The sequence below is a fragment of the Pecten maximus genome, chromosome 12, assembly GCF_902652985.1.
Source record: "Pecten maximus chromosome 12, xPecMax1.1, whole genome shotgun sequence".
NCBI lineage: Eukaryota > Metazoa > Mollusca > Bivalvia > Pectinida > Pectinidae > Pecten > Pecten maximus.
Genome location: NC_047026.1, coordinates 11,965,201 through 11,979,672, shown reverse-complemented (window position 1 = coordinate 11,979,672; position 14,472 = coordinate 11,965,201). Strand labels below are relative to the sequence as shown.

General features: G+C 41.8%; 1 protein-coding gene across 1 annotated transcript; it reads right to left on the bottom strand.

The window, feature by feature from the left end:
- Positions 1 to 5,116: 5,116 nt before the first annotated feature.
- LOC117339937 (monocarboxylate transporter 12-like) lies at positions 5,117 to 14,017 on the bottom strand. Its single transcript, XM_033901652.1, has 5 exons — positions 13,749 to 14,017; positions 12,801 to 12,944; positions 10,654 to 11,502; positions 5,787 to 5,837; positions 5,117 to 5,531 (listed from the first exon to the last, which is right to left on the bottom strand). Exons 1-5 carry the CDS (start codon positions 13,939 to 13,941, stop codon positions 5,425 to 5,427), a joined length of 1,344 nt encoding a protein of 447 aa, XP_033757543.1. The 5' UTR covers positions 13,942 to 14,017; the 3' UTR covers positions 5,117 to 5,424.
- Positions 14,018 to 14,472: the final 455 nt, after the last annotated feature.

Genomic DNA, 14,472 nt, shown 5'->3' with positions numbered 1-14,472 from the left:
ACACAGCCTCTGACATCAGTGAACCTTCCAGGTCCAGGTCCGGGGTTGAAATGGCCGCACACACAGGTAGCACTTACCTGTGTTGCATGATTTGGTTACGCCTCAGTGACCCTGACTCAGCACTTTCTATTCAGTGAACTCAGGTACCCTCTACAGTACAGGTGTATTCCCTGATCACTGTATAGGACACTATACCTTACCACTCCATAGTACTGGATAACTGGCAAATATTTCGCAGAGTACAACATAACTTTTTGACACATACTAATTTGTAAAAACCCTATTCAAAATTAGCTTGCTTTATCCATGTAATGAAATGGGTTTAAATCAAAATCACCTGAACTTGTGATCGGATATATCTACCTATTCAAGTGCTGTTTATCGAAGCGAACGGGGAACTGTGTTTATCATTCGGAACTCGGAGAATCCACTAGGCCTATTTCGGTGATCATATCCAATGAGAACAGGGTGTTCTGCACGTATGCCCTCGTCGAATGCTAAATATGTACCGTTTAGTTTATTCTGTCAGGATCGTGTCTGTCCTAGTAGTATCTATCGATATAGCCATACACGTCTCTGATAAAACCGAGCTATATCACACTCTGGTTTTATAGACAAAACATACAATTCAAGAGTTTTTGTGTCGCCTGCACTTATGATTTATGATGCTTTGCATATTTGTACGTGGATTTTGATTATCATAATGGACTACAAAGTCTGAACCTTGTATTACTGGCTCTTTGCACATTAGAGTTCTCATCATCAAATTAACTGTTTTCGCTTTCTTAACAACTAGACTTAGATAAACGGCATAGTTTTAATGCTGGACCAAATTAAATCAGGCGCGTAGCTAGGCGTACGCCAGTACGCCCGGGCTTCCACATCATTTTCTCAAGATAACTGGGTTTTTTTCATTAGATAATTTTCAAACAAATATTGTTTTAATAATATGATATGAAAATGTTGAAATTCCTGTGGATGGTTTCCCATCAAACCCTACATTAATCTGCACTTAATGTAGGCCTATTCATCGGCGTCTAGATTGTTTGACACTGTACATCCGAACGTCTCCAGGTGTCTAGAGATTCTATGTATATGTCTGTTACGTCTTCAGCATCATGCGTCGGCTAAAGACATACGAGGACTGATTGATATGTTGTGAGCCTCATATTGAAGGATGCACTCAAGGATGTTCTTTTTAAGTCTGTCTATTCTCTGACTATATAGGGCTATGGAACGGAATTCAAGTAGATATTACACTATCATTCTTGTGTGCAACATTAACATTGTGTTATGCGAATTGAACCTTATCATTTATCATTGCAGTTTGATTATTCCAATCCTCAACATTGTCATGAACGTTCAGCTGCTTGGGCGAGCCTCTGTACTGCTCTCCTCCTTTCCAGGCCTGTCAGTCGCAGCGCGCTGAGCGTCATCCAAACTGACTGTGCAGGAAGCCCTACATCCAACCTCCACATGGAAGTTCTATGTCTGCCACCTCTGCTCTCGACACTCCGCCGACAAGTCCTTATACTTGGCACGCTTCCTCTCGTTTGCCTGCACACACCTCATTTCCAATGGCACGATCAGCTCTACTAGTAGTAGCTTCCTCTCTCCCTTAGACCACATCACAATGTCTGGCCTAAGGGAGGTCTGGACCATGTTCGGAAAAGATTATTTTCCATGCAGATCCACTCCAATGGTCAAGTCGTCTGTCATGTCTACTTTTCTTGTTGGTTCCCTCCACCAGCACACTCCGTCCCTCCTTAACAAGTCTTCTTCTCAACTTTCCTCTATGCCTTCCTCTCCGTTTCTAGGATGTCTGTAAGCTCCCGGAGTACTTCATTATGGCACCATGTGTACCGGCCCTGTGCCAATGCCGTCTGGCAGCTTGTTAACACATGGTCCAAGGTCCCTCTCTTGCCACAGAGCACACAGTCTGGGTCAGGTACCAAACCCCATCTATAGAGATTGACTGGTGATGGTAGAACGTCATAGGCTGACCGCAGCAGGAATTTCAATTGCGCTGGTTGATATCGCCACATATCCTTCCAGGTCAAATGCCATTCCTCGGTCTCCGATCTTGTCCATGCGCCCTGACAGCCCAGTTCCACAGCTTTTCTCCCTTCCCTCCTCCCCCTGAGCTCTAATCTCACTCGGTACCAGCCCCTCCTCTCTCTTGTGTCTGCCGTTCTCCATGACTGTCTGAGCGTTGTTTCTAGACCCAGTCTGCCCTGACATACTGTCCCAATTATATCGTTATGTCTCAGCCTGCTTTCTGCGTCCTCAACAGCCCTGCTTGCCGAGCACTTCCTCCCTGTTCTCCCATGAACGCCTGCCTGCCTGACTTTCTCGTCCTTTGAAGTATTCAGTGTCATGATGAGTCCGGCCTTTCATACCTTGTACTCCTCTACTAACGAGGTGATTGGTAATTGTAGCTTGGATGTTCTGCTATACAATCCTATGCTAGGGAAAGATGGTGAAACTCCAAGCCAACGCCGTAAATGCCTGTTGATTCTCGTATAGCATCAGTGGCCAGGTCAGCCGGGGAAGCGGGCCATGCTGCAATATCCAGGCCTTGTACTTGCTAGGTAGTCCCGTCTTGTCGATATTTACATCCCCTCTGGTGTTTGCTGCTCTATTCGCTTAATACTGCTCGTGTCACGAAGGCTTTCATCGTACCATTTCCCAAGGCATTTAATCGGGTTGCCGACTATTGATGGAATCGTCTCTCCTTGGACTTTCAGGTGGAACTCTTGTGTAATCTTCCCCTTCTTGGGGATTAGGCACCTCGACTTCTGTGATGTGAAGCGAATCCTCGCCCATGATGCCGTTTCCTCCAACTCAGCACCCATCGCGCTTGTTATTTTATTTTTGTTATATTATTGTCATCAAATACCACGGATTAATTTGTCGAATAAAACAACGTAATAGTTAAGCGCTACATGAAGTATTTTCCATTGCTCCATTTACCAAATGCTATCTCCAAATTCCGGAAATCTTAAACCCAGTTATCACACAGATTTTACAAACATCACGTCGCCATCCAATATGAAGATCCTACTTCAGACCTGATTATTTATTGAACAAGGCTTTTGATTGATTTAACATAATGTATACGTTCTTATTTACATGGTGTTCTTGATTAGTCATCAAACTACACTAGTCATAGTGTGAATAACATTTGAATTTTCAACTGCGATAGAAATATATTGATATTCAAAGCCCTTTCGAATACCAAACTTATGAGGCACCGTTTTACTATTCAAGTATTTTGTGATATCAGAAAAACATGATATAAAAAACGTTTTGAATATTTTTTTTTTTAATTTTAATTTTGATCTCAGTGCCGTTGTGGAAAAGGACACAATTCTGAATATTAATAATCAATTATGTGTTTATTGATATGAATATTGCTAGATATATTGTTACTTTAAGCGCTTCATCATAATAGCACGGAAGTTATGACATGGATTATATACTTCATATCGTCTCTAGTATATATATAATTGTATATATATAATTATATATGGCCTGTGGTCAGCACAGACACAACGAGCTCTCGCAGTAGACACAGACGACTCACAGTAGACACACAGACGACTCGCAGAGGACACACAGACGACTCGCAGTAGATACACAGACGACTCGCAGTAGACATACAGACGACTCAGAGTAGACACACATACGACTCGCATTAGACACACAGACGACTCGCAGTAGACACACAGACGACTCAGAGTAGACACACATACGACTCACAGTAGACACACAGACGACTCGCAGTAGACACACAGACGACTCGCAGTAGACACACAGACGACTCACAGAGGACACACATTAGACACACAGACGACTCATAGAGGACACACAGACGACTCGCAGTAGACACACAGACGACTCTCAGTAGACACACAGACGACTCACAGTAGACACAGACGACTCACAGTAGACACAGACGACTCACAGTAGACACAGACGACTCACAGAGGACACACAGACGACTCGCTGTAGACACACAGACGACTCATAGAGGACACACAGACGACTCGCAGTAGACACACAGACGACTCATAGAGGATACACAGACGACTCACAGAAGACACAGACGACTCACAGTAGACACACAGACGACTCGCAGTAGACACACAGACGACTCGCAGTAGACACACAGACGACTCACAGAGGACACACATTAGACACACAGACGACTCATAGACGACTCGCAGTAGACACACAGACGACTCGCAGTAGACACACACGACTCACAGTAGACATACAGACGACTCACAGATGACACACAGACGACTCACAGTAGACACACAGACGACTCACAGATGACACACAGTCGACTCGCAGTAGACACACAGACGCCTCGCAGTAGATACAGACGACTCGCAGTAGACACACAGACGACTCACAGAGGGCACACAGACGACTCAGAGTAGACACACAGACGACTCGCAGTAGACACACAGACGACTGTCACTCGCAGTAGACACACAGACGACTCGCAGTAGACACACAGACGACTCGCAGTAGACATACAGACGACTCACAGTAGACACACAGACGACTCGCAGTAGACACACAGACGACTCGCAGTAGACACAGACGACTCACAGAGGATACACAGACGACTTGCAGTAGACACAGACGACTTCACTTGCGCAGAGGACACACAGACGACTCGCAGTAGACACACAGACGACTCACAGAGGACACAGACGACTCACAGGACACACAGACGACTCACAGAGGACACACAGACGACTCGCAGTAGACACAGACGACTCGCAGTAGACACACAGACGACTCACAGAGGACACACAGACGACTCGCAGTAGACACACAGACGACTCAGAGTAGACACACAGACGACTCAGAGTAGACACACAGACGACTCGCAGTAGACACACAGACGACTCGCAGTAGACACAGACGACTCACAGAGGACACACAAACGACTCACAGAGGACACACAGAAGACTCACAGCGGACACAGACGACTCGCAGTAGACACACAGACGATTCGCAGAGGACACACAGACGACTCACAGTAGACACACATACGACTCACAGTAGACACACAGACGACTCACAGTAGATACAGACGACTCACAGTAGACACACAGACGACTCGCAGTAGACACACAGACGACTCAGAGTAGACACACAGACGACTCACATATGACACACAGGAACAGAGACCTGAAAACCACAGGCGACTTGTTCGGATCCATTCCCGGCCATTAGGCTGGGATATTGATAATATCCCAACATCAAAAACATGTACTGTTTTAACTCTGTACATATATTGTAAATACATTTGTATATGTAATATGTATATAAATAAATATGAAGAAGACGACCACACTCTGATTCCTCATCACTAAACAAACTCAAAACTTTAAAAATACTTTTCTACAAGTGTAATATGGTGTCAGGTGTTGCTTCAACAGCAACTTTTCGTCTTGTTCGTAAATATTCACTGGCCAAGGTAAACATAGCCCCGCCCAATATGATGAATCCTGTAACAGCAGATATGAATATATAAGACTGGAGTTGGAGTATATAGTGACAAAGACAATATTGCAATGTGTTCAAAAGACTGATGCTTTCCTATAGAAAGGAATATCATTAAGTCAAGTATTGATGAACTGACTTGTTGGGTTTTTTTTCTTTTTCTTTTTCCTTTTTTGTTTTTTTTTAGATAAGACTGGCACATGTGTTGTATTTACGCCACAATTTACTAAAACAATTGTTTTTAAACAATAGTACAATACCTGTGATAATAAAGCACTGATCGTACGTCCCGCCACTGTCGAGAAATAGTCCTTAAATAAAGAAAAATATATGGAAAGTATTAATCAAATGGAAATGCCTAGTGGCTATTGTTAATGTATCCGTGTGGTGCACATGTGTTGCAGAATACGGTTTACTTTAATATCATATACGAAAACTTGTCGTTTTCTATATCTTAACTGGAAATAATAAGTTTTTTTTGTACTGAAAGTTGGTGATATCTTGTGTGCCTTTTGTGCAATCCTTTCAGATTATGATAGACACTGCCGCTGTGCCGCAACCCGCATGCCACGTTTCTATTCATTTGAATAAAAACACAATTGAGAATACACACATGTATTTTTTTTTTTACGTTGTTTTGAAATCCAATATTCCATATTTTAAGTTGTATCATTACTAATGATAATATTGAATTAGGGGACTATTTCACGATTGAAGATATTCACACTTAAAAAGGCGAAAGTTTGATACGGTAGATCCATAATGACTTTAACTGCATCATAATGCTGTTTCATCCTGAGACACCTCTGTGAAGCCAAGGGCCTAAGTTGTTGATCAAAGTCAAAAGAACTGTCCAATTCTGGATGGGAAGGTGCCCACAATTCAATTTCATTATTTTCATTATTGTATTTCAATGAATATCAAATACACTTGTATATTCTGAACCGTGTCACTATTCAAAAGAAGACAAACAGGTTACGAGAAACCCCAGGACTTACAAATTCACCAGCATTGTCTACCACCTACAATCTCAAAGGAATGTACAAAAAACAAGAGGCCCAGAGGGCCTGTATCGCTCACCTGGTTTCATGAGATATGAAACAAGAATGATGCTTAAGTATATTTGTTGCTGGTATTGCTATGTCAATATATATCATAAGCATTTTATATGGGTACATGTACATTGTTTTTATTTTAATACTAAAAATGCCAAAAAGTGCATTAATCCATGAAATGAAATTGACTTTTGGCGCGACTCTATAGGGATGCTACCACACAAATGTGAGTGATATTCATTGCTTGCTTTCAGAGAAGAACTTGTTTAGACCAATTGACCCCTTTTGACCCTGCCCTCTGCCCCCTGGGGGTCAGCTCATTCCTTTATGCAATTTTGAATCCCTACCCCAATATGATGCTACCAGTGAAATCACTGCTAAGTTTCAGAGAATAGGTTGTTTAAATCAATTTAGCCAAATAGACCCCTCTTGGCCCCACCCCTCAGCCCCCTGGCGGGCAGGGTCAACCCCAACATTTTTACAATTTTGAATCCCCACCCCATAACCATGTAGTACCATACAGATGTGAGTAATATCCATTGCTTAGTTTGAGAGAAGAAGTTGTTTAAACAAATTAACCAATTTTGGCCCCCGCCCCTCAGGCCCCTGGGGGGTCAGGCCCACCATTTGTAAAATTTTGAATCCCCAACCCATAAGGATGCTACCAGTAAAATATGAGCGATATCTATTGCTTAGTTTCAGAGAAGTCTTTTATATCAATTCTGCAAACTGACCCCTTTTGGCCCCACCCCTAAGCCCCCAGGGGGGTCAGCCCCATCATTTGTACAATTTTGAATCCCCACCCCAAGGTGATGCTACCATGGCAAATATGAGCAACAGCCATTGTTCGGTTTCAGAGAAGAAATCGTTTATATCAATATAGATGGATTGACCACATTTGGTCCCACCTCTCAGGCCCCTGGGGGGGGGGGGGGGGGGGGGGGGGGGGGGGGGGGGGGGGGGGGGGGTCAGCCCTATCATTTGCACAATTTTGAATCCCCACCCCATAGTGATGCTACCAGGCAAATATGAGCGATAGTCATTGCTTGGTTTCAGAGAAGAAGTCGTTTATATAAATATAGCCGGATTGACCACATTCGGCCCCGCCCCTCAGGCCCCTGGGGGGTCAGTCCCATCATTTGTACAATTTTGAATCCCCACCCCATAACCATGCTACCATACAGATGTGAGTTATATCCATTGCTTAGTTTCAGAGAAGAAGTTGTTTAAACAAATTGACCAATTTTGGCCCCCGCCCCTCAGGCCCCTGGGGGGTCAGCCCCACCATTTGTAAAATTTTGAATCCCCAACCCATAAGGATGCTACCAGTAAAATATGAGCGATATCTATTGCTTAAGTTTCAGAGAAGTCTTTTATATCAATTCTGCAAACTGACCCCTTATGGCCCCACCCCTAAGCCCCCAGGGGGTCAGCCCCATCATTTGTACAATTTTGAATCCCCACCCCAAGGTGATGCTACCAGGCAAATATGAGCAACAGCCATTGTTCGGTTTCAGAGAAGAAGTCGTTTATATCAATATAGATGGATTGACCACATTCGGCCCCACCTCTCAGGCCCCTGGGGGGTCAGCCCCATCATTTGTACAATTTTGAATCCCCACCCCATAGTGATGCTGCCAGGCAAATATGAGCGATAGTCATTGCTTGGTTTCAGAGAAGAAGTCGTTTATATGAATATAGCCGGATTGACCACATTCAGCCCCGCCCCTCAGGCCCCTGGGGGGTCAGCCCCATCATTTGTACAATTTTGAATCCCCACCCCATAATGATGCTACCAGGCAAATATGAGCGATAGCCATTGCTTGGTTTCAGAGAAGAAGTCGTTTATATGAATATAGCCGGATTGACCACATTTGGCCCCACCCCTCAGGCCCCTGGGGGGGTCAGCCCCATCATTTGTACAATTTTGAATCCCCACTCCATAATGATGCTACCAGGCAAATATGAGCGATAGCCATTGCTTGGTTTCGGAGAAGAAGTCGTTTGTATGAATATAGCCGGATTGACCACATTCAGCCCCGCCCCTCAGGCCCCTGGGGGGTCAGCCCCATCATTTGTACAATTTTGAATCCCCACTCCATAATGATGCTACCAGGCAAATATGAGCGATAGCCATTGCTTGGTTTCGGAGAAGAAGTCGTTTGTATGAATATAGCCGGATTGACCACATTCGGCCCCGCCCCTCAGGCCCCTGGGGGGTCAGCCCCATCATTTATATAATTTTGAATCCCCACCCCATAATGATGCTACCAGGCAAATATGAGCGATAGCCATTGCTTGGTTTCAGAGAAGAAGTCGTTTATATGAATATAGCCGGATTGACCACATTTGGCCCCACCCCTCAGGCCCCTGGGGGGGTCAGCCCCATCATTTGTACAATTTTGAATCCCCACTCCATAATGATGCTACCAGGCAAATATGAGCGATAGCCATTGCTTGGTTTCGGAGAAGAAGTCGTTTGTATGAATATAGCCGGATTGACCACATTCAGCCCCGCCCCTCAGGCCCCTGGGGGGTCAGCCCCATCATTTGTACAATTTTGAATCCCCACTCCATAATGATGCTACCAGGCAAATATGAGCGATAGCCATTGCTTGGTTTCGGAGAAGAAGTCGTTTGTATGAATATAGCCGGATTGACCACATTCGGCCCCGCCCCTCAGGCCCCTGGGGGGTCAGCCCCATCATTTATATAATTTTGAATCCCCACCCCATAGTGATGCTACCAGGCAAATATGAGCGATAGCCATTGCTTGGTTTCAGAGAAGAAGTCGTTTATATCAATAATGCCAAATTGACCCCTTTTGGCCCCGCCCCAGAGGCCCCCAGGGGGTCAGCCCCATCATTTGTACAATTTTGAGTCCCCTACCCATAGGAATGCTTCTGACCAAGTTTGTACAAATTCCGATCAGTGGTTATGAAGAAAAGGTCAAATAAGTCAATTGTTGACGGACGGACGACGGACGGACGGACGGACGACGGACGCCACGGTATGGCATAAGCTCACCTTGGTCCTTCGGACCAGGTGAGCTAAAAAAACCACGCAAGATATTAGCATCTTTCAACACAATGGATTGTACAGACACAAGATATTAGCACCTTTCAACACAATGGATTGTACAGACACAAGATATTAGCACCTTTCAACACAATGGATTGTACAGACACAAGATATTAGCACCTTTCAATACAAAGGATTGCACAAAAGACACAAGATATTAGCACCTTTCAATACAAAGGATTGCACAAAAGACACAGAATATTAGCACCTTTTAATACAAAGGATTGCACAAAAGACACAAGATATTAGCACCTTTCAACACAAAGGATTGCACAAGACACAAGATATTAGCACCTTTCAATACAAAATATTGTACAAGACACAAGATATTAGCACCTTTCCAAACCAATTGCGAGTCGGATAGAGTAGAACCAAAATGATTTAAACTGCAACATACAGCATCTTGGTCCTTTGAGGACTCCTCGGTAAAAGGACTTAACAGTTTTATATAATGCAGTTCAGCTCTTGTCTATTTAACTGTCTCTTTGTATCGAATGTTGCTAAAACATCTTATTTGGTCTTTTATACAACCTGCAGACTTATGATTATATATATCAAATTTTATCAAGCTAAACTTCATAATCCTCTATGGATTTATCTTGATTTAATTCCTTTCAAATTTGCTCAGTTACATCAAAAGTAAAGTATGCAATAAATATCTAAAACTGTGAAGCAATTCTGAGCGCACCGACTTCAATTTTCATTACCGATTCATGGTGGCTTTCCACTTTTAACCAGCTGTAATTGTGGCCTATGTAAGTCGCAGATGATGGTCCGATTTTGGGTTCGATTTAATTTCAAGATCTATGCTTTTATTATAACGCTCGGATATATTTTAGGAGGATTTCTTAATACACAAGCATCTTACTAAATTAATTTAACCACAGAAATAGGGTAGCCCTATACCAAACAATCCTTAATTTGTACTTCGGTAAAACAATGTATAATGACGTTACATGCAATGGTTGCTATTAATCACAATCATACTGACCTGCACACGGAGGGCCGCACAATATCCCTAGTCCTACAGAGAACATCTCGACGCTCACCGCTGTAGCCAGGTATGGTAATCCAACCAGTCGTAAACTCAGTCCATTGAGCAAGGGAAAGCAGCAGCCGCTATATAAACCTAGAAATACAGAGTATAGGACTTTCCCCTCGTATGAGTGTCCATAGAGAGGCAAACATATGTTTGATACACCCAACACCGAGAGTGTTCCGAACAGCAGCAATGCTTCATCCACCTCGTTACCACTTGTGGTCAGGCCGGTGAGCCACCTCCCTATGATTGAATTAACACCCGAGACGGAGATGAGGATCGATCCCTGAAGTGCTGAAGCGCCATTTACGACAGCATAGTTCGGCAAATTCAAAAACATTATATATATCCCAAAATGGGCGAAAAACAAACTACAGCATAACATCACAAATGGAATATTTCTGCAGACATTAGTTATTTGAAATATGACAGATTTTTGTTTGGTAATTGTATCCAACGGAGGGACTGTCTCCATAGGTCTAGTCGAGCTCATTGTCACGTTTTTTACATTGGTTGTCCCGTTTTCCATATCCAAACCTTCAGTAGCTGTTGTGTTTTTCTCTAATTGTGATGGAAAGTAGAAAGTGCCAAATATACAAAGGTGTAAAGAAATGCCAGCGAGGATGAAGAAGAAACCTTTATTTCCGAACATTTCCCTCATCTCCTGAACAACCGGGGAGAGACACAATACACCCAAACCTACACCAGACTGGGCTAAGCCACCAGCAAGGTTAAGCCTCTTCTCAAAGTTGAACCCAATCACGATTATTCCGGTCGTGTATGTCAATCCTGCACCAGCGCCTACAGAGTGAAAAGAAAAATTCTGGATGGCATGTTTTTTGAAGGCGTCATCAAATTATTTAGGATTATATGGAGATGTCTGTTATACGTAATCTCATTTCTAGTAATTCACTGCTACTTGAAACAAATATAAGATGTTACATGTATACTGTATTCAAACTTCTTAATTGATTTATTCTTCCAGCTACTTTCCCGGGGTGTATGCATCTCCACAGCTCTAGCTTAAGGTGTACACCTCTGTGATGTTAAATAATTCTTCTCTTATTCATTTTTGGGAATGGGAATTAATGTCATAGCAGAAAATGCTTAGATACCCGATTTGACATGATATGTGATTTTAAGTAAATTTTGCTCTTTTGACCTTTTACAGGACAAATCCACATATTATCTCCAGTATGTGTTGTCAGATATATATATATATAGATGATTGCAGAACTGCCAAAAATAGTACTGTCTTTTAAATCATGCATGGAAATTAATTTCTTTTACTGTTCATTTAACTCAGAATAGCAATTTAAGTTACCCTTACCCCTTAATTTTGAATAGGAAAACACTCATTTTCACCTTTTTTGTTTGTTTGTTTTTGTTTATTTTTTTCTTATTAAACGCTTTATATAAAAGTTAAAAGTTCACCTTTTTTCTAAAATGGGATGTGCGTGTGCTTCCCTTTTTGTCTAATCATTATATGTGTTATTTTTCACCATTTCGGGGTCGTCAAAAATCAAAAAATCCAAGTTACACCAGAAGTGTTGAAAAAATACAAATAAAAAATATCTAATTTTTCATATTGTAGTATATTATTTTCATTATAATGAATATTACAAAATGAGCTTGCTGCAATTAAAAATGGCAACACTGATGATTTTAGGGACCAATCTACAATTAATAAGAATGACATTTAGGCTTTTCATGAAGGGCACGTTTTCAAAATGGCTGCCGAATGGGAAGGTAATTTATCAAAATTCTTGTGAAATATCAACAACTAAAAACAACAGAGGTATATATATTTTTAACCTATTTTTCAGATTCGTGTTTACTAATACAGTTGACCATAGTTTGTTTAATATTGCAAAAAACATTTAGACGAGATCAAAACGAGGCTTAAACGTAATTCAAATCACAGAGGAATACATCATGAATGCAACCTTAAGAAAAAAAATTCTGCCAACATTCAGTGCTACAGAATACATGAATAATCAGTCATTTGCTCTTTATTATATTGGTTAAATGCAGATGATTGATTTACTTTACTTTCACATGAATTTATTTTGCGATTATAAACAATTAAAAACTATTACCTGCTATACCCCCATAAAACAGTATCACTAAGTCGAGAGTGTTGATGAAGACGCAGCAAAGAAACCCAGCGGTCATCACCAGTGAGCCAGCTATAGTTGCTGCCCGGCAACTGTACTTCTTAATGATAAAACCAGCAAACACACCTGCAACCAACATACTAATCATTATGGTGTTAGGGAAAGCTGTTTTATAATTATGGTATTTGGCAATGGTGGCTTGATATCTACTATGACGTAGTTGTGCAGTCCGAGACCGTTAGAATATGCAAAATGCTTTCTACAGTAAATACGTCAAGATGCAAATTCCTTTGTTTTAGCACCTTTACTTTTGTTGGTTTTTGTTCTGTTTGGATCGATTAAGTACGGGATAGGATTTTGTGATGACGATGACATTTTGTTTATGAGTAATGGTAGCGATAAGTTTTGCCATTGTGAGTTGTCAGTGTGGTACATTTTGTCCATGAGTGATGACAGATATAAGTTTTGCCATTGTGAGTTGTCAGTGTGGTACATTTTGTCCATGATTGATGACAGATATAAGTTTTGCCATTGTGAGTTGTCAGTGTGCCATTGTGAGTTGTCAGTGTGGTACATTTTGTCCATGAGTGATGACAGATATAAGTTTTACCATTGTGAGTTGACAGTGGTACATTTTGTCCATGAGTGATGACAGATATAAGTTTTACCATTGTGAGTTGACAGTGTGGTGCATTTGGCCTCGTGTGATGACACATTGGATACGTACCACCTTCTGTGTTGGCACTATAGTATATTTTGCCCCATTTTGTGACAAAAACCCTGACTTTGCTTTGAAATGTAAACCGATATGTCACAAACGCATCCTATTCCAGTTAGCCTGAGTTCCTCTGGTCCTGACACCATGTCTGGTGTAGGGCTTGGTGTCAGGGCCAGAGGAAACTCGGGATATTCCATTATCCATGTACTGACCTCCACATGACTGTGTTGCCGCAAACAGAGATCCAGCCAACGCTGTCCTCGTGCTATCCTCATTAAAGTTTTCGAGGAGGGCGAGATGTACCACTCCGATGCCTTGTCCGAGGCAGCCATTGATGACCATGACTCCAAACGATGCTCCGAGTACCAACCAAGACCAGCCTTGGTCTGGTTTTGTCAACTTCATTTTATATCATGAACTGTGGATACAAAACATTTCAAAAACCAAAGGAAAATGGCAAAAATTCAAAACCCACGATCAATATGAGATGTCGTATTTGTTTACATTACATTAACATAAAATTAATATTAAACTTCTTTGTTAGCTCCGTAATATTGCAGGAAATAGTCAAACTATTTTCCCACGTAATCTAATATATATAGTTGTTTTGATAACTGGCGAATCTTAAACTACATATGTTAACAGTGATACAGGTAGTTATATTTCATAAATCTATCGAATATGTAGAATCATTTTACACTGTGGTAATCTAACATTTTTTCATGTTGTCGGAGTCTTTATTTTTCTCCACCATTGCTGTTCGACTCGGATATCCTGATAGAAATATTGCTGATAGTGGGATATTTATGAGTACTTGATTAATAACTTACAAACACAACGTGATTGATATCAACTGTGTATTGTGTGAATTTACTTACCTTTGTGCATATTATATTATGATACATACTGCCGTATCGCCATCCGTTCTACAGTGTA

Excerpts from the sequence above, each read along its gene's own strand:
- LOC117339937 (XM_033901652.1), bottom strand. The coding sequence starts at position 13,941 with ATGAAGTTGACAAAACCAGACCAAGGCTGGTCTTGGTTGGTACTCGGA. Across the intron at positions 12,945-13,748 it reads GGCAACACAGTCATGTGGAG|GTGTGTTTGCTGGTTTTATC; the intron begins GTCAGTACATGG and ends TGTTGGTTGCAG. Across the intron at positions 5,532-5,786 it reads TCAGTGCTTTATTATCACAG|GATTCATCATATTGGGCGGG; the intron begins GTATTGTACTAT and ends CTGCTGTTACAG.